Source organism: Lygodium microphyllum, chromosome 22 (genome assembly GCF_053477565.2).
Source record: "Lygodium microphyllum isolate KBCC chromosome 22, Lygodium_microphyllum_v1.1.10, whole genome shotgun sequence".
Classification (NCBI taxonomy): Eukaryota; Viridiplantae; Streptophyta; class Polypodiopsida; order Schizaeales; family Lygodiaceae; genus Lygodium; species Lygodium microphyllum.
The window spans coordinates 113,375,367-113,402,750 of record NC_141156.1 but is presented as its reverse complement, the minus strand read 5'-3'; the positions used below and the strand labels follow the sequence as shown (position 1 = coordinate 113,402,750).

Below are 27,384 nucleotides of genomic sequence, written 5' to 3'. Positions count from 1 at the left end.
AAGCCGTGTTATACTCTGTCTAAATACCACTGAGAGCAGGTTGGCTATGTATGGCTATGTGTGTGCCTCTGCTTGCATGTAGGATTCCCAACATGAAGGATAGATATGCATATTGTAATAAGCAAGTTTGCCATTTGATCCCTTGCTTTGATGTTTTGCTTGATACGCTCATAAGAGGTCTGATTGAAATGTGTCCACAACATATGCATCAAAAATCATACAATGTATTTTCCAACATTTAGTATCTGTAAGATTGCAGTTGTTTTTAAAGTGCTAATACTTGCTTTTCCCTGCCGCTAATCACCGCTCCACACATGTATGGCATCTATGGTCTGCAGGTATCTCAATCCCCAAGTATTTGAAAGTAGATACTACCTCTATATACTGTCCCGCATAATGTACTTTTGGTGGGGTCTTTGATTGTTTGGTGCGCACAACCATTAGCTTTGTTTTTTATACATTCACCGTCAAACCAGTATCTTGACAAAATCGTTCAAGAATCCCCATGAACTGCCGCATACATTGTCATCACGCTATGCGTCCACCACTGCAAATCTGAGGGCGAAGGTTTCTGCCAAGAAATTGATCACATTAGTCAACGTCATTAGGAATTTATTTTCCATTTGTGTGTCTCTTTGTTTGCATTTGCATGACGCATGAGCACATGTAGTTAGGTTCTTCAATTTTGTGCGGAAGCATCGCTCGATTGATTGCATAGCATGGATTCTAATTTGCAAACTACATGAGTGTTTAGGCACGAAGTTCTATTCCAAAGCATGTTCTTGGTAGGGCACAATGCATGGGAAAATTGATTCACAAAAAAAAGTTTCCGTTTTGAAGACTCAAGGACTTCAAGAAAAGAATGCAATGTTGATCCTTCGCTTGGACTTTTCTCATGTAACTTATAATTCGGATGTTGCCAGCACAGATACTATGTCAACATTTTGTAGTCTACAAAATTCAAAAGATACCCACTCATGGTATCTAAGTGGGGTATTGCAACATCCGACATTTGTATTCTTTGAGGAGAGAAAGGGAGCTTGCTCTGCTATGATCTTAGGTGTTGAAGTAGACAAGCCCCTAAAGAAGAAGTTTCACTAGTAATATGAGCTTGGGATGAGGTTGGTTGTGGGCACTTTGGCCATATTTGTTTTGCAAGAGTCAAGAAGGGTTAAATAAAAGGATAGGCCGTAGCTATCAAAGTGATAACCAAAGCCAAGATGATAACTACCATTGCCATTTAGGATGCCAAAGGATCTAAAGTGGAGATGCTGCAAGTTATGCAATACTAGCCAAAGGTTATCTTCTGGCTGGTTCAATTGATAAATTACTAGAAGCATCCAAAAATATAAAGTCAAGTGCGGGTGGCAAGGAAAATAACTTTGAAGCTTTATGGCGAGCTTGGCCACAAAGCTGTGGTTGAAAGGGTTTGGAAAGTGGAAACCTTTAAAGATTTCGATGGTAGAAGTCATGGCAATAATTGAAGCTATAGGGAAGTGTTCCAATAAGTAGAGAGAGCTGAAGGGCTTTTCGAGGAAATGGAGAAAAAATATGGTGTATCCATTAATACAATGCGCTCTTTGTAGTCTATGCAGAACGAGAAATGGCCCAGAAAAGAGAGAAGCTACTAAAAAAGTTATTAAAGGTTCCTTCATTCAGCTTTTTCAGCGAACGTGGCGCCATCTATTTGCAACAAGGCGGCTGACATAACCGATGACAATTGGAAAAAGTGTATTATCATAAAAGCTTAAGAAAGCTAGTATCCAAATTAGAGGAAGCCATGCGATAAATTGATCTATGAGCTTTCCAGATGGCACAGCATTGATTATATAAAGGAGAGGGGGAAAAACGAGCTGTGCTATTGAAGACAAAGGAAATCGAAGCAATGTCAATGAAGGATCAACTTGCCTACTACGACGAAGGAGGAAAGCGACGGAGGTGATGCAGCAAAGACGATGACAAGACTAGCATGGCTCGACAACAATAGATGTAGCTAAGGGGAGAGAAGTGACAACGAGTTAAAGTTGACGACAACAGGGACGAAGGAAGGAGAAGCTGAAGTTAACAAAGACGAAGACAAGCTGTAGCGACGAAACGACATGAACGTGAAGGTGATGAGGCCGATGAGAGAGGAGGTGATTGTCAACAATAATCAACATGGAAATTTGAAGTTCAAGCTTCGGCGTCGAGTCCTCGGCGGGACTCATCGCTTCTCTCGTCTCTCACAACTCGACCTGCAGAGGAGAACAAGCACCTACAACCATGGTTAACGTTCCAAAGACAATATTTCATAGCCTGTCGACAAGCTCATGCCATCATCTTCAGCTTTGGTTTCCCTTTGTAATTCTGGACAGACGAAATCTGGAGCGCAGTTTGTCTCACTGACAAACCGAGATTGCTCTTCGCAAGACGAAACAATCACCATAGTTCTCTCTTTGAAGGAGTCGATCATCCAGCTCATGCTCGCCGCCGATGAGCATCTCAGCATTAAGTTTTGCGACTTTTAGCTGGAGAGATACATGTGGAAGAGACGATTTGATGATGTCCTACGGCTATGGCATATTTTGAGGATATGGACAATTTCAGTGAGATGTTCGTTGCAGCTCTTCCTCCATCTTCATCAATTATTTCAGCAAAAAGGACAACGTTAACTTCTTCTATATGTCTATTGTGAGAATGACTTCCATCAGTTTGGGTGCGGCCTTCGTCCCGTGTGTTTGGGACAAAATGTAGACCTTTTGCCTTACTATTTGCCTATCAAACCCACAAGCAATATTTTTCTCTATTGTGCCCCTTATGAGCTTCATCTTGAGGCTCGTAAATTTCCTGAAAAAAACCCTTCCACCTAGCCATTTGATGCAATACTTGAAGGCCCAATTCATATGCTCCTCTAGTATCATAAGAAAGCTTATCTCCTTCTTAAATCTTCTTGAGCTTAACTTTGTATCCTTGATGTCATGGATTCCCTTATGTATTAACATCCTCAATCATCCATTTTAATGCTTATCCATGCCTATATTTCCTCTCTTGAAGACAAGAATCTTTGAATTTTAAAAGGTAACTCGAAAGAAGTACAGGTGATCTCTCTACCATACTATGCTTCCAATGAACAACAATCAAACTACTTCTTATTAAGGTCTTCAACTTGTACAAAAAGTTTACATCCATCTTGAGTTCCCTTCATCTCGCTTAGCATTCCTATGACGAGCGACATTCACAAACCCCGCGCGTATTATTCTGTGCGACAACGTTCCCCAGTATATGTAAAGAAGACCACATCATCTGCATAAAGCAGAAGCAAGATGGCAAACATACCAATATGCGGGCTTTTGGCTTCCTCTTCATTCATAGCCATGAGAAGTATTTCCTCTAGCTTATCAATGTATAAACCAAATAATGTAAGGGAGAGTAGGCAACCTTGTTTAACTCCCATATTACTCTCAAATACTTGTGACAGCCCGTTGCGACCTCTGAGGCGGCAAACCACTCATTGATATATCCTGTAAATTCCCATGCATAGATCATTTGGGACCCCTAATTCTTACATTCGTTGCCATAAGCCAACCCTTGGTACAATGTCAAAAGCCTTTTTAAAATCCACAAAATAGCAATACAAGGTTGCTCCCTCAAGCCGACTCTCATCCATAAGCACACATAAAGTAACCAAATGGTCTATGGTATTATGACCAGGGCGAAAACCTGCTTGTCCATAAGCTCGTTTGTTATTACTTTCTGCCCATTTACTCAATTGCATTTCCAGGATAGTGCTGAATAGCTTTGCCATGGTTGAACTAACCATAATAGTGCGGTAGTTTGGAGCAAATTGCAATCTCCCCCCTTATACAATGGTTGTATCCAATTTTCCTACCATTCTTAGGGAAAACCATATGCAAAAGCATGATGTATCACATGCAACATAAACAGTTTCATCTCCTTTGTTGTCCATTTCAACATCTCCGCATTCAATTGCAAAGTATCACGTGCTTTTCCATTAGCCATCTCGTTGAGGGCTGCCTCCAATGTTTCTAAAGTGGACAGAGCACTAGATGGCCGGGTACGTACATCACATTTGATGGGTTGTACCCCTTTATACATGTAAAGTTCTGTAACATACGATAGCATATCGCCATTTGTAAAATCCCCCATAACATTTGATCGTTTGGTTTGCAATTTTCTCCATGCTTGCCTTGGACATTTCTCAAACTCCCTAGTATCTTCACTTTCTTTGGCCACTACATATCATCGTCGCTTTTTACGCGTGAGAGTATTATATCGTTTTTCCGCCTCACTTGGTGACCAGCATATGCTTGTTTCTTGTCTATGTCAATATGGAATGCACCAACACTACTATGTCCCCTGCATGTTCTACATGGTGGCAAATATCAAGTGTCAAGCCCAAAGCTACATGATCCGATTCTGGATGTTTTCCACCTAACTAGAACTCTCTAATCATGCTAAATCATTCATGTATACCATTGCATAGTCTACCGCACTCGAACCTCCACTAGTTGAGTAGCACGTGTATCCTTCAATATCAAGGAAACAATTCATACCATTCAATATCAGCATGTGCAATCCATTAACCATATCCATCAAAGCACGTCCATGAGCGTTAATGTCTGTATCCTCACACTATCTACACCAACATGCATCTACATCCACAACCTCTTCCTTGTCTAGCTCATCACACACTATGGGCTGAAATTGCACATGTCCAATATGCGCATCTAAGCACCTAAGACCATCACATGTCCTTGTTGCATATATGTGCATGCATCCATACTCAAATCTTCAAAAGGTTCTTGCGAATCCACTTCATGTCGTGCATAGAAGGGGGACTCCTTATGTGGAATATAACATCGCGCAATGTACATCGGTATAGTGTGCTTGAGCATAATCCATATGTACCACTTATGTCAGTCTACTTTACATACATCAATCATTCCTTCCAAATGACATTTGTATATGCATGCAGCTCCTCCTTGCCCTCTTTTTCCTACATGTGGCTGATATGCGCTATGAATTAAGTACCCTGGGATATCCGGAATTCTACATGTCTCCCGCTCCCATGTCTCGGCAAGGAACACAATGTCAACATCACCAACCATAGCATTAATGCTTTCACCTTTATGCCATGAAAACCCTCTGCAATTCCAAAACAACACCTTCACAAGCGTGCAGCTCCCATGGGTCGCACATCCCTATGCATCCTTTAAAGTGTTGTCACTAGATTTCTTTCGCTTATTGTATTGCTTCCTACGTTCCTTCTGTTGCATGGGGGTGCGATCCGGAGAGAGAGAAAGAGAGAGAGAGAGAGAGAGAGAGAGAGAGAGAGAGAACCAAGGAAGGACCTTTGGCAGCCTGTGCGCCATTCGCCTACCTGCTTGCCTACCTACAGTGATGTGCCCCTGCTGCCTGCTTACATCATGCAGGGCCACGTACGATGGAAGTATGCTAGAGTAGAAAGATATCAGGCATTCTCTCATTAGTAGAAAGAAAAGAAAACCCAAATCTCACATAACTATATACAAAAAAATGTGGTGGAGACTCTAGGCTATAGCTGATCTTAAGGTCTGCACATGATCTCAAATATAATGCAATCCCTAACTGCTCTACTAATATGCCTAGCGGTGACTATAGGTTGTAGCTAATCTCAAGGTCTGCACATGATCTCAAATATGATGCAGTCCCTAACTACTCTGCTAATATACCTGGCGGCGAGTCTCAGTGTCTCCTAATAATGGCTCTAATCCGCCGCCTGTGGTGTGGCCTCAAAAGTGGTCCTGTTAGACAGCATCGTCGTGATTGATGAAGTGAGATGGCTCTATCCAATCTGACTCCACGGCGTGGAATGAGAGGTGTCTAGCGGGGTGGCTTTGTCTTTGCAAGGCTAGTAGTGTTTGTAGGGTTGGGTTTGTGAAAAAAATATGTCACTGCTCTCTATGTGGGTCACTCTAGGTGAGGTGGCCTCCTGTCTCACAATAGTATTGCGCAATGCCTCTGAAGCTCTAGAAGGAAAAGGCCTAGGCATCTATGGTCCTCGTACTCCATGACATGACAAAAAGCTCCAAAACGATCATGGAAGAGACAGTGATACCGCCCTCTCATATCATAGTGCTATACATCTGCATATGTAATGCTCCTCTATTCCAAGCTCTCAACCAAAAAGATAGCAAGCCCTATCCTCTACTGGAGTATCTCTCCATCTACCTGTCTCCATCGATAGCCTATGAGAGGAGATACAAATCTCTCCGATAGCAGCCCATACGCTGTGGGAGAGATGGGTGTCCATGTATGTTGGCCAAATAGTGAATCCATCATCACATAGACATAAAGAAGTAACTCAAGTAGAACTCCATCCTTGATCCTAGAGGGAGTGGTGGATGGATCCATGTCCTGGCTGTATCAGTCCTCAAGATATCAACTTTGATCACCTGGTTTAGCTCTGATTGGGCTATAGTCAAAAGCTTGAAGGCGGTCAATATCCAAACCAAGTAGGCTCATCCAGATAGTCATCTATGAAAACAAACAGTTCTTCTCACCCTCTGCTGCTAGTTGTCTAGATGAAGTTAGTGCTAATCTAGAGTATCTATGACGTGGGAGATCCCATAACCTATGCCAAAAGGTCAATGCCCTAAAGAGTGCCTCCATGGCTATAGGTGCTTCCCCCCACTCTACTCTGACAATGGGATGTGGGGTGGAGGGCTTAATCCTAATCATATGTGCTATTATCATAATCAATGACCTTTCCATGCTATCCCAGCCATCATAATAATCTCTCTTTGTTCTAGTTTGATAAGTGAGTGGGCTGAGATGCCTATGGTACAAGCTGTAGCCCCATACCTCTGCTCCATATAGTAGTGCAGGTGTGACTAGGGTGTCAAACAGCCATTAGTTTGGTGCAAGGCTCTTGGAATTGTGTGTTAGCACATTGACTCTCGAGTGCCCCTAGTGCTGCATAGCCTCGAGACAAACGTGCCTCTAATGCCCCTCTCCACGTAAATCGTGGGCCAGAGAAGGTGACTCCCAAATAGACGTATTCCCTCACATGCTCCACTATGTCTCCTCCAAATGTGAACTTGTGTAAAGAGGTTATGAAGACTAATGTGACTTGCAAAAAAGGATGAAATGGGATGACCTAAGGGGTAGGGGCAACCTCCTATTTATAGATGTGAAACCTCCTAAAATTAGGGTTTTGGCTTAAGCGACACAAAAACTTTGGTCATCTTTGAATTTGGGGTTGTTTTAATGAGTCAATGAGGATGTAATGTGTAATGCATCTTTTTTAGCTCAACGCTTCTTCCAAATAAGGAGCCTTGGAAGAAACTATTATCATCCAGGTTACAATCTACTACAGCTTCAATTGGAGGACCATGGCGACATAGCATCCACTCGATTTTTCAAGAGATCAAGACTAGAGACCTAGGGAGGAGTTTTGAGGTCAGATTTGCAAGTGTCATCATCAATGCCTAGAGATATGTCTCATCTAGCCTTCATCACTTACAACCACAATTAAAAAGAAGAGGAGGCAACCTCTTCTCTACAATCACTACCTAAGATCAAAGTCTAACCATAGTCTTGGACAAAGGACTTGTCTTTTTTAGGAAAGATCCTTCATGCAAGCCACTTTTTCAATGAGAGAGGGGATTTCTTTTCACGAGCTATTTTAGGAGATCCAAAGGTAGAGCCTATATGGTCTCAGAGATACCACTATTATGGTAGAGACAATGACAAAGAGTTTTATTCCTTAGTGAAGGATGGATACAGCTACCTCTCAATCCTAGAAGGGCCTCTTCTCCAAAGGGGACAATCCTACATAGGGTCATCATGACTAGCAGATGTAGGATATTCACTTTCATGGTGAAGGGTGATAGCCAGCTTAAAATAGAGGACTTGTATCAGGTAAGGTTCATAGGTCACTTGAGACAGGCAATCAAAGTAGTGGCACAACGGGAGAGGAGACGGTATATTGATTGAAGGGCTGAACCCACTCACTTGATTGGGTAGAGAGACTGGCTCTATCAAAGGAGTCCAATACAAAGCTTACATCAAGATCCAAGAGAATGGATTGGGAGAGACCCATCCAACCATGTAATGCAGCTTTCCTTAGCTACACTGGCAAGCTAGAGAGAAGGATATAGATGAGTAGGATTAGAGCAAAGCCAGTAACCACATCTCACTGTCATAGACAAGATATCCCAAACCCTTCTCATTGGACTTTTGGAGAAGACTACATGACGGTCTCATATCTAGAAAGATCTCTCTCTTCCTATGGCCGATAGCGCATAGGAGCTTGGCAATTGATACATGGCTTGGTTTTGATAGGGACCCTGTTGCATGTCAAGATGCTTTCAAGCAACCTAACATCAAGAAGTCGTGTCCAAATTGGATACATGAGAACTCAAAATTTTGGTTCTTTAAATTTATTTGAGACTTGAAGGAACTAGTGGTTCAATATCAAAGTGAGCATTTGGCAAGCCTGCTTCATAGCTGCATTTCATGAGAATCCCCTGTCCTTCAACAAATTATTCAAACAAAGTGGCATACAACATGACACTATAATGTGTTTAAGATAGCCCTCAATGATGGCACTGTCTAACAATCTCATTGTGTACAAGAAACTCTTGCAAAAACGTTCCACGTGGTACTTGATTTTTAGAATTTGAAGGCTAGAAAAATCATCTTTTTCCTTTTAACCTTATTCAAACACCAAGGTCTATCTAGTGATGAAAATAGAAAATTGTATATTTCAATGAATTCATGAATTCCAAAACATTAGGAGAAAGAAGCAACCGCTTGATAACAACATTTTTTAAATGACATAGATTTTCTTCCAAAATGCAATAAAACAAAAGTTACTGGCAAATTACACTGAAATAGAAAAAGTGTGTTTCCTAAGGTAAAGTTAATACCTCAATACAAACGTGCCATATATTTCCAGTCTTGTTTGCTTTAGGATCAAGCATAATTTCAACAGGTTGTTCAGTCCGTTGAGACGATAGGTACCTGGACAGGGAATTTGTGGCAGTAGAAAGGTTTACAATTGTTACAACAAGGTCCAAAAAGATACTTGTGAGGAAATATTTTTGTACAATTATAGATGTCTTGTGAGGAAATTCTGATATCAATTTTGCATAAGTGTAGATCCCTTTTCATATACAACCCAAGTAGACAGAGATACATGATGGAAGACCATCACCATCTGCCATCAGATTATACAAATGGAGCTAAGATGGTCTATGTGGTTATGATGGTTGAGTTGGAATCTTGAGCAGGCAGTATTGACAAGTGACAATCATAGACAGCAGTACACACACACAAACCAGTACAAGAAAGTGATTGACCAGAATGAAGATTGACTGAGAACCAGGGTCGACAAAATAGCAGCAATGCTCAAAGGGTTGCCCATAGACAGGTAAATGAACTAGAACCTAAAGGCACAAGTAGTCAGGTAAAAATCTCATAAAACAGGACCTAGGCTGAAGTGTGGCAGCCTGCCCTGAGGGAATCGGTTGTCAGGCACAGACAATTGAAAGTAAAAAGGGGCATAGACTGCCCATGGAGCAGCACAAGCTCTACTGCAAAATGTACTTCCAATGCAAGAAATTTTTTGCAAATGTGAAGGTTCTTGAAATTGCCAATATGGCAATCCTGCTACCACTCAAAAGGTCTGACACAATTGCCTTCCAGCATTCTAGAATTCAAAGGTTACGTTGACCATGGTGAAAAAATCAAGTATGTATGCATTTCCATTTTGACTTTCATTTTCCGTCTTGTTGGAGTTCAGATTTCGATACACAAACAATGATCTCTGTTCTGACAGTACTCACTGCACAAAAGTTGATATCTCTTGCTAGTAGACAACTTTAATACAACATCAAGCATGAAAACTTACAAGCAGAGAGTGACAGTTGTTGCATGCTGTGAGAACAGCGCAAAATTGACACCGTTACCAGAGGTAGAAGCACCAAGTGGAGAAGGTTGTCCAGAAGACACCCTCGAATGCAATGCTTCGGGCTGAATCATCAGAATCAAAAGTCAAATTAGACCTCAAAGATCCCTACTCAATTTCTCTAAACGATTTTCCACTTCAAGACTTGATATCAGCAAAATCAACTTCAAGTGAGGTTATCCTCATCAACTTGAGGGAACTACAATAGGTGACTTTCTACAGAAAATATAGAATTACTGAAGCTTTAGCTACCATTGCAAAAATGAATGACAAGGTATTCAATGCCAAAAATGATTATGTCTACTTTTATAGAACATAAGATAATGCAATCATAGATCATTGTTTGCATAGCCAGCCATGATTATTCCTTTATCATTCTCGTGATCAGCTCCAAAAATTGTTGGCATTAGCTATTCTTTGGCTCATAAGGGACCTTATCTACTTTCTCCCAACCCCTCTTTTATATTAATTGCAATTGAGTGTTGGATTTCTTGGCATAGACCAATTCAACCGTACAGTTCAACCGTGCACCTGATTAATGTCCTCTTCAGCTTCGATATCATCTCGCACGAGGTCAGACTGTGTTCCAAGGTCGGTCATACTGGAGACCTGTGATTGATAAAAGTACAATATGAAATAGTTCATGTTCTAAATCTACAGAAATAACATGGTCGTAAGATACCGTTCTCAATTTTCCCATGGGATGAAAAATATTCCTTGTCAGTTGTCGTAAGCTGCATAAAGAAGAATGCAGCCCCGCCATTATGATTCAGCATATTGAAATGCACACATAAACAGAAAATAACAATAGGACCTGAGCAGCACACAAGCATTGAAAACTGTCACCTTCAATAGCCATTGCACACATCTATACATCCAGCACAACTGGAAGGGCTATTAGAAATACATGTATATGGCACATCCCAATTGTGGCTTCATCAAAAAACAACAGTTGCACTCTACACCATGTCTCCACATTCAAATTGTGTATGTTTGTCATGGATGAGGAGTTGATAAGTCAGTGTCTTAGGTAGTCTCATGCATGATGGATAATTGAACACAGCGTGGCCCATCCTTAGTGCATCTATGTCCACATGCAGAATCAGATTTAAATTGTCCAATTGTCAAATGGAGGACTTATGATCATGTTGCCCTATCACTAGAGAAGAATGGAAGTGATAGAAGAGAATCAAGTTGACTATGGTGGGATGGGTGGGATTGGAAATTGTGGTCTTGACAGAATAGATGTGAATGGGAATTGTGGTGCTGATAAAATAGATGTGAATGGAGATGCGTTATTTTTAGGAAATTGAAAAACAGATGATGATCAACAGTTATAATTCATGTGTGTGGATTGCGACTTGGTTTTGCTGATTCAAAATTTCAGCATCCAAAGGGCATGAGAATGGTTAAGCACTAGCTATAAATGTTGTTTGATTGTGATGCCACATATATTTCCAATGGTAACTAATGTCTTTATCTCATTGTAATGCAATCAAGGTGATTGCAAGGTTTCAAAGGGGAGGTCTATCATGGGCTCATGAATTTTTAAGTTAATGCTCTTGGGATAATGAAGTTGTGCAGATTTGAGATTAAGTTAGATGTAAGTTACAATGACAAGCAAATCCTAACTTCGACAATGGGGGGCATTGGCAAAAGTTATTGTGGATAGATGCTAGTGAGTACTTGGGGACATATCTTCGACAAAGATATTGAATGGGCCCTTGGGAACGACTTTTTGTGACATGGGGATTAGAGAATTAGATCATTTATTGTCTTGGACTAAGGTTTGCACTTAATGACTTAGACTAAGGTTTCTCGAAGTTTCAACACTCTCAAGTTCATAGGGCTTAAAATTTTAAAATTGAGGCTACAAAATGGCTAATACTTGGGCAAGGCCAAGTATTTTTCAATTTCCTAAGTTAAAATGGGCAAGAAATACGTTTCTAGAGATTGAGTTCAGCATTTAGTGGGAACAAATGCCATGCAAGGCTAGGAGAGACTATTCTAATTTTTGGGTCAATCTAGGCAGTTGGGAAACAAGAGGAGCATAAAGAAATGCTCAAACACAGAAAATATACACATGTACACAAAGTGATAAACAATAGAACTCAAAGGTGAAGAGCAACTCCAAGATAATGAAGAATGAATCAATGCTCAAGGCAGTAAGAGCAAATACGAAACCTTGAGCCTCCGTGTCTCAAAATGGACTGGGGCAAAGATGGATTGGAGAGTGTATAATACTCTAACAAATCTCGAATCGTAGCAAGCAGCCTCTACTTGCAATCAGCAGCTGCAAACACAAATGAGGATGAAGAATGTATCTAGATCACACTAATGAGTGGCAATGGCTGCATTGCAGCCTGCACAAGGTGAATAAATGCCACTTGATGAATGTGAAGAAACACAAACTCCGTGGTAATAGTCAATATCAAAGTAAGACGTAGACAAAGGCTCCAATGTAGATCCACCGCTCGCTCCTAGACGAAAGTGAGGGTATTTCTTCTAGCACTTCTTCTTGGAGTACAAGATCTTTCTACAATGAGAACACTCAAAATATCCTCTACACTTCTCCTCAAAATTAGTATCAAAGTCTATAGATAACTCCAATTTCTTATGCTTCCCTTTCTTCTACTTGGCTTATCCTTTACCTATAAACGATGCCATAAAAGCACAATTACATGCACTAGCTCCACCAAAATCTGTCTCCCTATGATGCACATCTTACTCAAGCACCAATGGGACTGGCTCCTCCCAAGTGATAGTGTCCCATGTACGAGAGATGAGAAGACTAGTGTAAAACACACCATATGTCAATGACAAAAGATGTAGATAAGTGTCATAGCTAAGTCCTCCAAAAGAATGTCCTTACCAAGGGATATATGCTCATCCCAAATCTCCTCCATCGTGTTGATCTAATCCCTCATTGTAGAGAAATTTGTGATAGAAAGCTCTCCTAGCTTCAATTCAAGAGATAGACAATGTCTGAATGTTCAAATATGGTAGAGTATCGCCAATCAAGTAGACCCATAGTCTCCTAGAATCGTCATCAATAAAAGACATAAAATAACAAAAACCACTATATGAGTTTTTATTGGCATGGTGCAAACATCAGAATGGACTAAATCCAAGATACATGCCTTCCTAGAGGCTCCATAAGAGTATGGACTCTTTACATGTTTACCAAGAACATAATCATCACAAAAGTCAAGCTTTGAGTTTTTCACATCAACTCTTTCAAGTGAAGAGAGTGACTGCAAACCCTTTTGGCTCATATGTCCAAGACGCTTGTGCCATAACTCCATGTGCGACTGTACTTCAGCAACTGCAACAAACTTTCCAGGAAGTGCCTTGAGTAGAGATAATACAAAGTCCCCTTTTTACCACCTCTAGTGACTAGCATAGATCATTTCTGTATTTTCCACATACCACCACCAAAAGTAGTGAAGTAACCTTTGTTGTCTAGCTACCCAACAGAAAGCAAGCTCTTCTTGATGCCAGGTACATACCTAACATCATGAAAAATAAATTCTTGACCATTTTCTAGAGCCAGGTGTATGGTCCCCATTCCTTAAATATCACATACATGATTGTTGCCAAGGTAGACTTTTCCAAGTTTACTTTCTACGTAAGTAGAAAAACACTCCAGAGATGGAGTTACATGAAAAGAAGCACCGCTGTCAATCCACGATTGTGACAAACCATCATGAGCTGATAACAAAGCATCTATCACATCTGTTTTAGTGATATACATGTCCTCCACTATCACAGCAAGAGGATCTGAAAATGCAACCAGCAAATCAGCATCTCTATTCTATTCTATTTCCTCAATAACAACACTAGATACCACATTTGTTTTTTCCGTCTCTTTAGGGGTAGAGCTGCCATCCTCGTCATTCTTTTTGCCTTTTGGATTAGCCTACTTCTTGCATTCTTGTTCCTTTTTAAAGTACCTACAACCAGGCTTTTTATGTCCTTTGCGACCACATTGATAACAAGTTACATCTTGCTATTTTTCCTTGCTTTTGCTAAGATTTTTATTTTTATTTGCAGCATTAATCTTTTTTCAATTCTTCCTCTTACATTGTAGGTTGATCCACTGTTTTCCCCACTTGCCTCGCGTCTAATCTCTTCATTTAGAATAGAACCACGCGCACCATCAAATGTCAAGTTGGGGTTATTGCTCAACGACACAACCAACGCTTCCCATGAATCGGGCAAGGTCATGAGCAAGAAGAAAGCCCTCAATTTAGGATCAAAAGCTGGCAAACTTGCATCCTGTAACTGACTCAAAATACTAGTGAAAGCACTCAAATGCTCTGAGGCAGGCTCGGACTCATCAAGCTTCAAGTTCACCAACTTCCGCATGAGATGTACCTGATTGAAAAAGTTGTATTCTCATAAGTAGCCTTGAGTTTCTCCCAAACTACATAGGTAATATCAAGCCCCTTTATATCAACCAAGATATCATCTATGACGGCCATTTTAATGTAAGTGATTGCCTTTTTATTGATTTTAGCCCAATCCTCATCTAACAAAGTCTCATCACAATCCTTTAGACAGACAATACTCCGCATATGATCTTTCCAAAGATCAAAGCCATTGCCATCAAATTTATGAATCTCAAAGAGATTCTCTGTGTCAAACGTAGATGCAGTGCCAACCATCTTCAGCAATATACAACTGCAATAAAGGGCTGAATGCTTTCAGCCAATAGCAAGGTTGCTGAATTGAAACAGCAAGTACACACTCTTGTACTTCCAAGGTGTCCAAGAAGCAAATGTTTAGCTGCAATTTCAGTCTCAAGTATTGATTACAGCATATACATGAATCAAAGCTGATACATTTGCATTAAAGACAACTCCCACTTCAATAATACATCACCAAAATTCCCAAATGCAATGACCCAAATGCTCTATTTACCACTGTTTCACTGCATAATGAGTATTCAGCAATACATGTACTAAGAAAAACTGCCCTTTTTTCAACATTTGAAACATCCAAAACTCAAAAGACTCCCACTCAGCAGTGAATCTGCTGCAAATTTCATTGTCCAGTCTCAAAACGACTCAAAAAATACATCCCCAATGTGAAAAGCCCCAAAATTTCTACAATGAATCTGCTCCAATTGCGTAAATACATCTTCCCAAGCATCAAGTACAAGCTAATGTTGCAGAAATTTCACAATTTCTGCAAAAGCCCCAAATTTCGGGGTCCAAGAGTGCACAATTTCCAAGAAATTGGCTCAGCCAAGCAAAAATTTCACTTGCATTTGAGAATCCCCAAAATTTCTGAGGCCTGTGTACTCAATGTTTGCAATTTATGGTTCAAAAGTCCCTAAAATATGTGTCAGGCACCAAATCTGGGAAAAGCCCCAAATTTGAAGGGGGAAATTTGCACAGATTCGAGCTGTGTGCTTGCTCACGTGAACACCCGGAAGAGGGGGAAATAAATCAGATTGAAAATTTCTGATTTTAAGGAAAAAAAGTATTGGGGGCGTTGACTTGCCCATCGTCCATGCTTCCCGACACCCTATTGCCCTTCATGCATGTGTCTGACGCACGCCTCCTCCAGTCGCCCAACATGCCGCAATCGCCAGTCTCCCTGGTCCTCAATCCGTCATTGGTCATCTATCCGTCGACTGTACCCGACCCTGCTGCTGGTCCTGCGCCTGTCACGCTGGTCACCGTCAATTGTTTGCTCCCTCGTGTGTTGTTGACCAGTTGCCCGCTCTTCAACAGTCCCCAGATTGTTACGCCTGTACCACTCATGAATGTAACCTGAGTCGGACAGCTATTGCTACCCTGTCACGCTTGCAGCTAGCGACTACTGCACGTGGCCTGCTAGAACCATGGCAGCTCTGATACCATCTTGTAGAGTCGAAATGGAAGCAGAGTCGAAACGGAAGCAGATAGAGAAAGAGAGCTAAGAGTAGGCACATTAATCGAGGAGCTCAATGACCCAGAACTCAACAGTGTTGAACAGTGAGATAGAGTGAGAGTGGGCCGACAGATAGATGTGTACCAGTGTGGTACACACAAAGAATAAAAGAATGTATTTATACTTAGGGTACGGTACACTTACACCCGCTAGGGTGAGTTCACATGTGTGAAGTAATATATACACACGAGAGCGCGTAAAGGACCTTTACACCCAACACCTCCATGATGAAAAAGGTGGCCAGCCTAACCAACCTGTCTGGAAAGAGTAGCAAAATTGGAAGAAGGGATGTCTTCTGGTCCATACTTGTTGGGTAGGTACTCCTCAAACTCTTTCTTTGTGAGGTTAATGAAATTTGGAATATTTGGTATAGGTGTAAACCATAGAAACACACCAATGTAAAGACAGCTGACTACCCGACGTGCGGGGATACAAGTGGGAAAGTGCATTTTATCTAGCAACTAGAAAACCAGGAAGCGCTAGGGTTTTTGGAGGTGTGGCCATACTATACTGAGAAGACCTCAAAGAAATAGTGCAAGTAATGAAAAGAGATTATGATGCACGATATTTATGGATTAGGATACATGCAGGAAGACCATGGGATATATTCATCGCAATATGCTACTTTCCTCCTGCAAATTCTACCTATGCCACAAGATGGATCACCCTTTGATGATGTACTTTATGAGGATATCATGAGATATGCTAGCATTGGGGACATACTATTAGTAGGAGATTTCAATGCACACAATGGAGATAGACAGAGTGACTTTTATATGCATGATAATGCCATGTTCGAAGAGATCGACATAGATGAAATAGGCCTACGCAAGAGAGCCCAAGATAAAGAAGTGAGTACCTACGGGGCACACCTATTGACTTTGGGAAGTGCACATAGACTAGCCATTTTTAATGGTTTGCCACAATGGCCAAGATCTGACAATTTGACATGTGGAATCACAAAGGAGGGGCAAGTACTGTGGACTACTTGATAGGCTCACCAGCATTGATACCAGACATCCAAAACTTTAAGATATCTAAGAGACCAATTGGCATAGCAACAGATCATGCGATTTTGACACTCATGCTCTCTTGTGTACATATGAAACATGAAACACTATGCCTCCCTAGACATCCCAAATACTACTTTACAGAAGACGCCTCACACATCTACAATGGTTCTCTGTAGACCAATCTACATACATTGGACTTTAGTAGATCGTTGGAAGAATGTACAAGGGATTTAGCAGAGGCCATACATGGATCAGCCATGTATGCATTCCCACACACCTTGCCCCGATGTAGACCCACACAATCTACTGCTCCCTAAAATAGCTAGTATGATGATGAGTGTAGAGTTACTCGAGCTCGCTTACAGAGGAAAGTGGAGCTAGGCACTCAGACACATCGCCAAGCAAAGGCGTTCTTCAAACGCCTTATGCGGAAGAAGAAACGAGACTACTTAGCGAAAGCAGAAGCAAAGATATATCTGCTATTTTTGGGGTGGGATAGCAAAAGCGCATGGAAGATATTTCATGAAAGACAGCCCCCCATACAAATTACATCACCAGATGCTTGGCTGGACTATGGGAGACAGCTGTATGATCTGCCAGGACAGTCACCTATGCAACCCCCACAAGCTTGTAGGCCAACACAGTGGTCATTCTTCACATGGAAAATGGCTAGGGATGCAATTTATAGATTACAAAATGGGAGGGCACACGATGAAGATGGACTAGTAGCAGAACATTTCTCACATGCTTGTGACATATTAGCACCCATATTAGCACATATGTTCAATAGAGCAGTATGTGAAGGTTTCCCTATGAATTGGTCAGACAATACTATAATTCCGCTATTTAAAAGTGGTGATCCCCCGATTCCTAGCAACTACAGGACTATCATGATTGGTCATACTCTGGCCAAGATATATGGTTCTATATTGGAACATGAACTCAGTTGAGTGGCCTGAAATGCAAGGCAAGAGAGCACAAGGATAGGCAGGTTTCAGACGAGGATATACTACGCTGGACCATATTCTCACACTTAGAGCCATTATTAAGGAGGGTCGAACTCAAGACGAGCATCTATTATTGCTTTGTAGACTTTCGCAAAGCTTTTGATACAGTGCCTCGTACACACATCGTGCAGAGATTGCAGGACATTAGAGTACCAAAGGGTATATGATGGGCTGTCTATGCATTATATGAGGCAATGACAGGTCATGTACGAGCACCTGGGGGGCTATCAGAGAGGATTGACAGTACCATAGGAGTGAAACAAGGATGTCCACTTTCACCCACATTGTTTGGTCTATACATAGATGAAGTGTGTGATTACAGACCGAGGAGGAGGAGCTGGAGCCAACCTGGCAAGGGTGTTGATACCGATATTACTGTATGCAGATGATATTGTTCTCATTTCAAATTCACTGGAGGAATTGTAGTGCCATCTAGACACTTTGCACATCTTCTGTAGAGATAAAGACCTCACTGTGAACCTTGGGAAGACCAAAACCATGGTTTTCAATACTTCAGCAACATGGGTGACTAGATCTATGTACCAGTTCACATTTGGGGGAGACATACTGGAGCATGTGAGGGAATATGTCTATTTGGGAGTCACCTTCTCTAGCCCACGTTTTTCGTTGAGAGGGGCATCAGAGACACGTCTAGCACATGGATACGCAACACTAGGGGCACTCGAGAGTCAATGTGCTCACATACAGTTCCAGGAGCCCTGCACCAAACTCTAGTTGTTTGACACCCTAGTCACACCTACATTACTATATGGAGTAGAGGTATGGGGTTGCAGCTTGTACCACAGGCGTCTTAGCCTACTCACTGATTAGATTGGAGTAGAGAGGGATTATTATGATGGTTGGGATAGCATGGAAAGGCCATTGATCATGATGATAGCACGTATGATTAGAAGTAAGCCCTCCACCCCACATCCCATTGTCAAAGCAGAGCTAGGGGCAGCACCTATAGTTACAAAGGCACTCTTCAAGAGGGCAGTGACCTTTGGCACAGACTATGGGAACTTCCACGCCATAGATACTCTAGATTGGCACTAACCTCATCTAGACAACTATTGGATGAGCCTACATGGTTTGGATATTGACTGTCTTTCACCTTTGGATTATAGCCTTGACTGCCCTACACTTTCTCTCAGCCGATTGAACCAAGTGATCAGAGCTGACATCTTGAGGATTGAGACAGCAAGGACATGGATCCATCCACCACTCCCTCTAGGATTGACGATGGAGTTCTACAGGAGTCATTTCTTGTGTCTCTTTGATGATGGATTCACTATTCAGCTAGCATATATGGACACCCATCTCTCCCATAGCGTACGGGTTGCTATCAAACAGATTTGCACCTCCTCACATAGGCTTCAGATGGAAACAGGCAGATGGAAAAATACCCTAGCAGAGGATAGGACTTGCCAACTTTGCGATCGAGAGCCTGAGACAGAGGAGCACTACATATGCAGATGCACAGTATACTATGGCATACGAGGACAGTACCACTACCTCTTTCGTGATGGACTTGGACCCCTTCGTAGCATCATTGCCTAGGTCTCTTCCTCTTGGAGCTCGAGAGGCGCTGAACTGCACTACTACGAGACAGGAGGTCAGCTCACCCAGAGGGACACACGCAGAGAGCAGTAACAGACTTCTTCTACAGAGCCGACCCTACTGACACTACCAGCCTAGCAGAGACAAAGCCACCCCGCCAAACACCTTACAGGCCACACCATGGAGTCACATTGGATAGAGCCATTTCCTTTCGTCAAGCACGACGGCCCCATCTACTAGGACCACGTCCGAGAAGGCCACACCACAATCGGATTAGAGCCATTATCACGAGACACCGCAGACTCACCACCAGGCATATCAATGAAGCAGCTAGGGACCGCATCATAGCTGAGATCATGTGCAGAACTTGAGATCAGCTATAGCCCATAGTCCCCACCACACTTTTGTACAGGGTTCTATCAGATCTGGTTCTCCTTTCCTTTCCTTTTCTTTTCCATCGATGGAACAACACTACACATGGTTCAACCCTAGTATAGTCCCATCGTATAGTTATTTTTAGTATTGTTTCATAGGCCACCCACTTATTTGTAATGTTATCTTTTCCTTACTGATGGGATGACATTAGACATGGATGTACTTTGGATTTTGTCTCATAGGCCACATTGGCCTTATGTAGACATTAATCTCTCTTTCTCTCTCTCTCTCTCTCTCTCTCTCTCTCTCTCTCTCTCTCTCTCTCTCTCTCTCTCTCTCTCTCTCTCTCTCTCTCTCTCTCTCTCTCTCTCTCTCTCTCTCTCTCTCTCTCTCTCTCTCTCTCTATATCTCTACTACGAAATCCGGGGACGCTTCCACTGCCTATTCAGCGAAGGATTCGGACCACTCTCCAAGGTGATGGAATTCAAAGACCAGAGATGCCTGGGGCTCTTTCTACTGGAAATACGACGCCACAGAGACCACCTCCTACGAACCACGGAGCAAAGACAAGGAGCCACCAACCAACGCACACTCAACGACTTCTACCAAATACCAGCTACCCTCCCCACCACCGAGGCCCCACCAGCCCAACCGGCCTCCCGGCCCCCGAGGACCACCTTAGAAATAGCCACAGCGAGAGGTAAAGCCCGGCGACCACGCCCCGCCGGCCCCCGTCCCCGCAGAAGACACTGGTCGAAGATACAAGGGATACTACGCCGCCATCGGAGGGCCCTGCCCCGCCGCTTTAGCCTCTCCATGCTAGACCGACCCATGCGGGACATCTTAGGATGAACACCCCAGGAGCAGTTCCACATTGCACTGGGAGTACCTCTAGATTGTATCTAGTCCAGATACCATTTTGTACCTACTCAATTTAGTTCAACATAGCATAAATGTTAGCTTCACTGGGACTTTTGAAATCTCCCAGACATTTGTATGCAACATTTTGGTCTCATAGGCCAACTTGGCCTGTTGTAGACGTTAATATAACTTTCTTTTCTTCTCTCTCTCTCTCTCTCTCTCTCTCTCTCTCTCTCTCTCTCTCTCTCTCTCTCTCTCTCTCTCTCTCTCTCCCCCCCCCTACAATATAGTCCGGACTGCCCCCACCTGAAGATTAGCCGGGAGGAGCTGAACCGCGTCATTAGGCCGGATATTATTCAGCTGCACACAACCAGAACATGGGTGTTACCGGCCGAGGATTTGGGGAAGAAGATGTCCTACCGAGAGCACATCCTACGCCTCACACATGATGGCTTCACTATACACCCGAGATACATGGATGTACACCTGTCCCACGGGGTCCAAAGTGCCATCGGGCAACTCTGTACATTATCACACCAGCTACGGATCGAGAGGCAAATACGGAGCGGACTCTCTTTCCCCAGAGGACAAGATCTGCCAACTCTGCCAGCTGGAGCCAAAGACAGAAGAACACTATATATGTAGATGCCCGACATACTACGAGATCAGAGGCTGCTTCCACTGTCTCTTCAAGGAGGGATTTGGACCACTCTCCCAAACACTAGACTTCCCCGACCAGAAATGCCTCGGGCTCTTCCTCCTGGAGCTACGCCGACATAGGGACCACCTTCTACGGGTTTGGGACCAAACATCCGGGAACACACAGCAACGCACCCTCCAAGAGTTCTACAGACCCTCAGCCACCCCCTCTACAACGAGGACTACAGCCAACCGACCAGTGGCCCCACCCCAAGGAGTCACCTTGGATAGAGCTATAGAGAAAGACAAAGCTCACCGCCCACACCCAGCGGGCCCACGCCCCCACAAGAGACATCACCTACAGATACAACGAATACTACAGCGCCACTGGGGAGCCATACCCCACCGCTTCAACCTCTCCATGCTAGACAAGCCCATGCAAGACATCTTAAGATAACCACGCTCCATGTGTAGTTCCACACAGCACTTGAAGTGCATCTAGATTGTATTGAGTTTGTATGCCATCTTGTACCTACTCACCTAGTTCACCATAACACCAGATAGTAGCTTTACTGGGACTTGGAAAACATCCCAAACATTTTGTATGTAACCTTTTGGTCTCATAGGCCAACTTGGCCTCTTGTAGACGTTAATATAACTTTCTTTCTTTCTCTCTCTCTCTCTCATTGAAGATTCAAAGTGTCAAGACAACCCAATCAAGAGTCCATGCAAGGTTCAAATTTGATGCATTATGAACTCTTACAAATCACAATCAAATTTCAGCCTATTCTCAATTCCAAGGTAGTCATCCATTTATATTGTCTAATTTCAAGAGAAACTAGGATAATTGGGGAAATTCAGAGCAATTTGGAGCTATGGGGGTAATCGAGTCAATTTTGGGACATTTGGGTCAATTTGGAGCATTGAGGGATATTGGGGCAATTAGAGGGACATTCTTTGGGGCACCTTGCGTCATGCAATGCATATTTGGGGCACTTAAGACATGTGCCGCTCCCCTCCTTCCCGTTCCCCCACCTTGGACGTTCCCCCCGTCCGTTCCAAGGGGTCCCGTTTCCGTTCCCATTCCCATTCCCCATTCTAGGTAACTATGGTGTAAACATAGAGGGTGATGGTGAGGGTCAAGGTGGAATGTTGTCTTCCTCGCTGAGTCCATAGTGTCTCCTCAGGAGAGCAAAACTAAAAAATAGAAACTCAAACACAAACAGAAAAAGGGAGAGAAAGGACACAACTTTGAAGTGAATGAATGTTGTAACTGAATGTAAGAGTGTTTAGTGTGCCCAAGGGCAGAGCAATGTGTCAAAGAGTGACATCCACCACAGATGGATCCCAAGTCTATGACCACAAGTCGGAGTGTAGGATGTAGAGGATGCACCAAATGTGGATGTTAGGAAGGCCTAGAGCACCAAACACAGGCTAGATAGGTGAGGAAGAGGGTTGGCAACTATCACCTAATGTGAAGGAGCTATCGCTTGATGGAGGAATTATTGCCTAATGTGGAGGACACCAAATGCAAGCTGTAGATGCTATCGCTTAACAAGGGAGATGGGATGCCAGTTGTCGCCTACACATTGGAGGTGCAAGCTGTAGATGCTATCGCTTAACAAGGGAGATGGGATGCCAGTTGTCGCCTACACATTGGAGGTGCAAATATAGCAAAGGGAAGATGTGACAACAGTCACTGGGATTGGACAACCAAGTGTGTGTGGACTAATGGCTGAAATCTATACTCATGGGTGAGAAGCGTGCACAAGAAGGGATTGGACTGAATGGGGGCAGCCTGTCTATTTATAGATGAAGATGGACCCTCCCAAATTAGGGTTTCATTGAACTCTCTCGAACTACTTCCGGTTTTAGGGTTTTCATTAAATTAAGCTTGTTTTGGGGCTATTTAAGTGGCTAATCAGCAGGAATGAATTTCCGAGCTCAACATCATTGCTATGAAGGCACCAACATTGGCTCCCTCTCTCCATTGGAACCTATAGGTGGTGAATGACACTAGAGGACAGAGTGACCAGAATATATAGGCCAAATCCATGCCATAAATGAAATTAGGTTGGCCAACATTGAATGCTGGTCGGCTAGCATTAAATGCCTCAAACACCATGAAAATGACAAATATAAAATGCCTAAAATATCTATAATGTGGCCAGCCCACTTTGACATGCACAAACCCATACATGAATTGACATATCGACTAAAACACTCTCTCAAATCATGGGTAATCTGGTACAATATAATGATACAATGATAAGAACCCATCAAAGTTCATACAAAATAACCACTAGAAGAGAACCATAGATATCCAGGTAGGGAGTGGCCAGTCCACCACTGAGATGCCTCGGAGAGAATCTGAGGTCAATGTTGATCGTACCAACTCCTGAAAGCAGAGAAGAATCATAGCATCTCTCAATATTTGTCATTAATGTCTCGCAGTAGCATACAAGACCATTGTGTAAAAAATGCCTTTGAACATATGTGACCATGGATTCCCTAGTAGACTGCCAAAGTGTCCCCTCATGTGAGCTCAGACTACGAGTCAATCTTGCTCTCTATCAAATACCAGCCCACCCATCATGAACTTAGATGTTAATCCGAGCTTCAAGATTTGTTAATCTACTAGACTTCAATCAATATGTCATGGAAACCCCTCTCTCGATCCTGTGCACCCGTATACTTGTATGGATGAGGCACAATTACCGGACCTCACCACCCTCTCACACTCCCTCTTTGGCACTGGAGAGTCGTGAGAGATATCATGCATCACTTGTACTAGCAACCTGGAAGGGAGGCCCTTGTAGCTATTGCTAGGGCCACATAGCTAGAGCCTAAACACGAACTTGGAAATGAGGAAGACTCGCCGAGAGAGTTGTCATCCTTTGCCATAGGTCGTGCTTGGTTCTTTCGTAAACCTGCTAATGTCCTATAGTCCTTCTAGAAGTGTCCCTTCCTGCCACAATAATAGCATTGAGACTTTGTCTTCTTATTCGATATATCACCCCTCTTTGAAATTTGAACATCTGGAGCACCAAGATATAGCATCTATACCAACATTTGAATCTCAACACAGCAAGTCTCCAGTATAACATTTGTATATGAGTAAATAATGTTTAGATGCTGACTGTGTGGAGGAGACGCGAGAGGAGCCATGATGAAGGAGATACAAAGAAGATGAAGAAAGGCAAGGGATCTTCAAGGATAAAAGTATGCCAAAAAATGCAAACTCACATGGATTGCATGAGTTCAAAGCATTAAAGAAAGCACATTGAGAAAAGATCAACAGTAACCAAAGTGTAGTGATAAGAACATGATGACCGAATGCACATGAATCCTCTTTAAAGTTGAGTAGTGTATCACAAAGTGTATAAATATAACATTTCCTTCCCCTTAAGAATCGGTTTCGTCCTCGAAAACGATACTTGGAAGGTCTAACTGTAAATTGGGAAACCTTTTCTTTAAAGTACTTACTCGCTCCCATGTTGAGCTATCTACTGAACAATCTTTCCACTTAACCAAACATTCTTGATAAATAGTATTCCTTGTTCGTCTATTACGAACATTTAATATTCTTTCTGGTTCATGTGGATTAGATTTGTCATTTAATAGCTCCTCAATGTTATCATTTAAGATTAGATTATCCAAATCACCCAGCTTCTTCCTTAGCTTACTTACATGAAAAATTGGATGTATTTTACTACCAGCAAGTAGTTGGAGCTTGTAAGCCAGTTCTCCCACCTTTTTAAGTATTATGAAAGGACCACAATACCTCGGTGAAAGCTTTGGACATTGTCCCTTTTTCATAGTTTTAGTTTGTTCAGGCACCTTAAGATAAACCAATTCTCCTTCTTTAAAGGAGATGTCTCTTCGGTGAGGATCTGCATATGCTCTAGCTCGATTTTGAGCTTTTTTAATATTTTCTTGAGCAAATTTTAACATACTATTCATATCCTCCAAAAAATCTTTAGCTATCTGAACCTTTTCCTGACTGCATAAGGAGCTCTGGGCTGAAACCCATACATTAACATAAATGGACTATATCCAGTGGAAGAGTGCTTGGCACTATTATATGCAAACTCTGCTATCGGTAGATACTCTTCCCAATTAGTTTGCCTTTTACTTACATATGCCCTAAGCATATCTTCAAGGATTTGGTTAACCCTTTCAGTTTGCCCATCAGTTTGCGGGTGATCCGCAGTACTCATGTTAAGTTTAGTATCCAACTTCCTAAATACCGCACGCTAAAATTGACTATCAAATTTTCTATCCCGATCAGAAATTATATTTGCCGGAAGGCCATACAATCGGTATATGTTCTCTACGAACAATCTAGCCAATTCTGGTGTTTTAACATCAGTTGAAGTTGGAATGAACCTAGCCATTTTGGTTAACCTATCCACAATCACCCACACAGAGTCGTGCCCCCTCTGTGTTCTGGGTAAAGCAACAATAAAATCCATGGAGATACTCTCCCATTTTCCCGAAGGAATCTCTAGTGGATGGAGAAGTCCTCCCATTTTCAATCTTTCAGCTTTATTAACCTGGCATTTATTACATTTGACCACATAGTCAAGGACGTCCTTATTCATTCCAGGCCAATAGAACTGCCATTTAATAAGACTACAAGTCTTATTAACTCTTGGATGTCCCGCGCTAGGGGTATCATGACACTCAAAGAGTATCTGGCGCCTTATTTCTGTATTTTTCGAGACACATACCCTACCCTTGTAGGGTAAATAACCATTATCAATGGTAAAATTCTTCCACTTGAATCCGGTTTGAGCAACCCCTGATGCTCCATTTCCTTGTTGAACATCCTCAAATATTCCTTCTTCAGTAGAAGCACTTTCATTTGGGTCCCCATTTTTTATTGCTTTCCATATGTTGGAATATGCCGAATCAACCTGGCATTTCCCTTTTAAAGATTCAAGCAAGTTGGAAGTGAACTGAGTAAAACTCAATTCATTAATGATGGGCATTCTGCTAAGTGCATCAGCTACTATATTATACTTTCCTTTTCTATATCTTATCTCATAGTCGAACTCTTGGAGGAGTTCGGCCCATCTGGCTTTACGCCCGTATAAATCCGGTTGATCATTAAACCACTTAATGCTTTCATGATCCGATAAAATCAAAAGTTTGGCACCGTACAAATAGTGCCTCCATTTCTTCATTGCATGTACTATCGCATACAGCTCCCTCTCATAAACAGAATAATTCTATTTTGCACGGTCTAATTTCTTGCTTTCAAAAGCAACTGGTCGACCTTCTTGTAATAAGACCGCGCCTATCGCCTTATCACTGGCATCAGTTTCAACCACAAATGGTTTATTGGGATCCACTATTAATAATACTGGAGCTGTAGCAATAGTTACTTTTAAGTTTTTGAAAACTTTCATTTTGGTCTGTTCCCCAATTAAAGCTCTTTCCTTTCCCTTTAAGTTGGTCTGTCATTGGAACAGCTATTTTGGCATAATCTCGAATGAATCTACGATAAAATCCAGATAAACCTAGGAAGATCTGCAGCTCTTCCAGGTTCCTTGGAGATGGCCATTCAATAATTGCCCTAACTTTCTCTGGATCCATTTTGATTCCCTCTTTCGAGATAATATGCCTCAAATATTTGACCTCTTATGCAAAGAATTCACATTTAGTTTTCTTTGCATAAAGGGAATGTGTTCTTAACAGTTGGAATACTAATTGTAAGTGTTCCAAATGTTCTTCTCTTGATTTACTAAAGATCAAGATATCATCCAAGAAGACTACTACAAAATGTCCTAGATAGGCCCGTAAAACACTATTCATCAGCTTCATAAAGGTAGCTGGTGCATTAGTGAGGCCAAAAGGCATCACCAAAAAATCATAATGCCCGTATCTAGTACGAAATGCTGTCTTAGGAACATCTTGTGCTTTAATTCTTACTTGGTGATAGCCTGATCTTAAATCTATCTTTGTGAAGAATTTTGCTCCTTGTAATTGATCAAAAAGATCTTCCATTCTGGGCATAGAAAATTTATTCTTC

General features: G+C 42.2%; 1 protein-coding gene across 3 annotated transcripts in view; it reads right to left on the bottom strand.

Annotated features, from left to right (window-relative positions):
* Positions 1-27,384, bottom strand: part of ISA3 (isoamylase 3) — a 264,204-nt gene that overhangs the window by 211,324 nt on the left and 25,496 nt on the right. For 2 of the 3 annotated variants that reach the window (XM_087662417.1, XM_087662418.1), the window contains exons 2-5: positions 10,635-10,686; positions 10,484-10,561; positions 9,896-10,017; positions 8,913-9,006 (exon numbers count right to left, since the gene is read on the bottom strand). In XM_087662417.1, the coding sequence (XP_087518543.1) occupies positions 8,913-9,006; positions 9,896-10,017; positions 10,484-10,561; positions 10,635-10,686 (346 nt within the window). Of the gene's footprint in view, positions 1-2,422; positions 2,580-8,912; positions 9,007-9,895; positions 10,018-10,483; positions 10,562-10,634; positions 10,687-27,384 lie in introns of those variants that run through there. The other variant, XM_087662419.1, reaches the window with a different exon arrangement.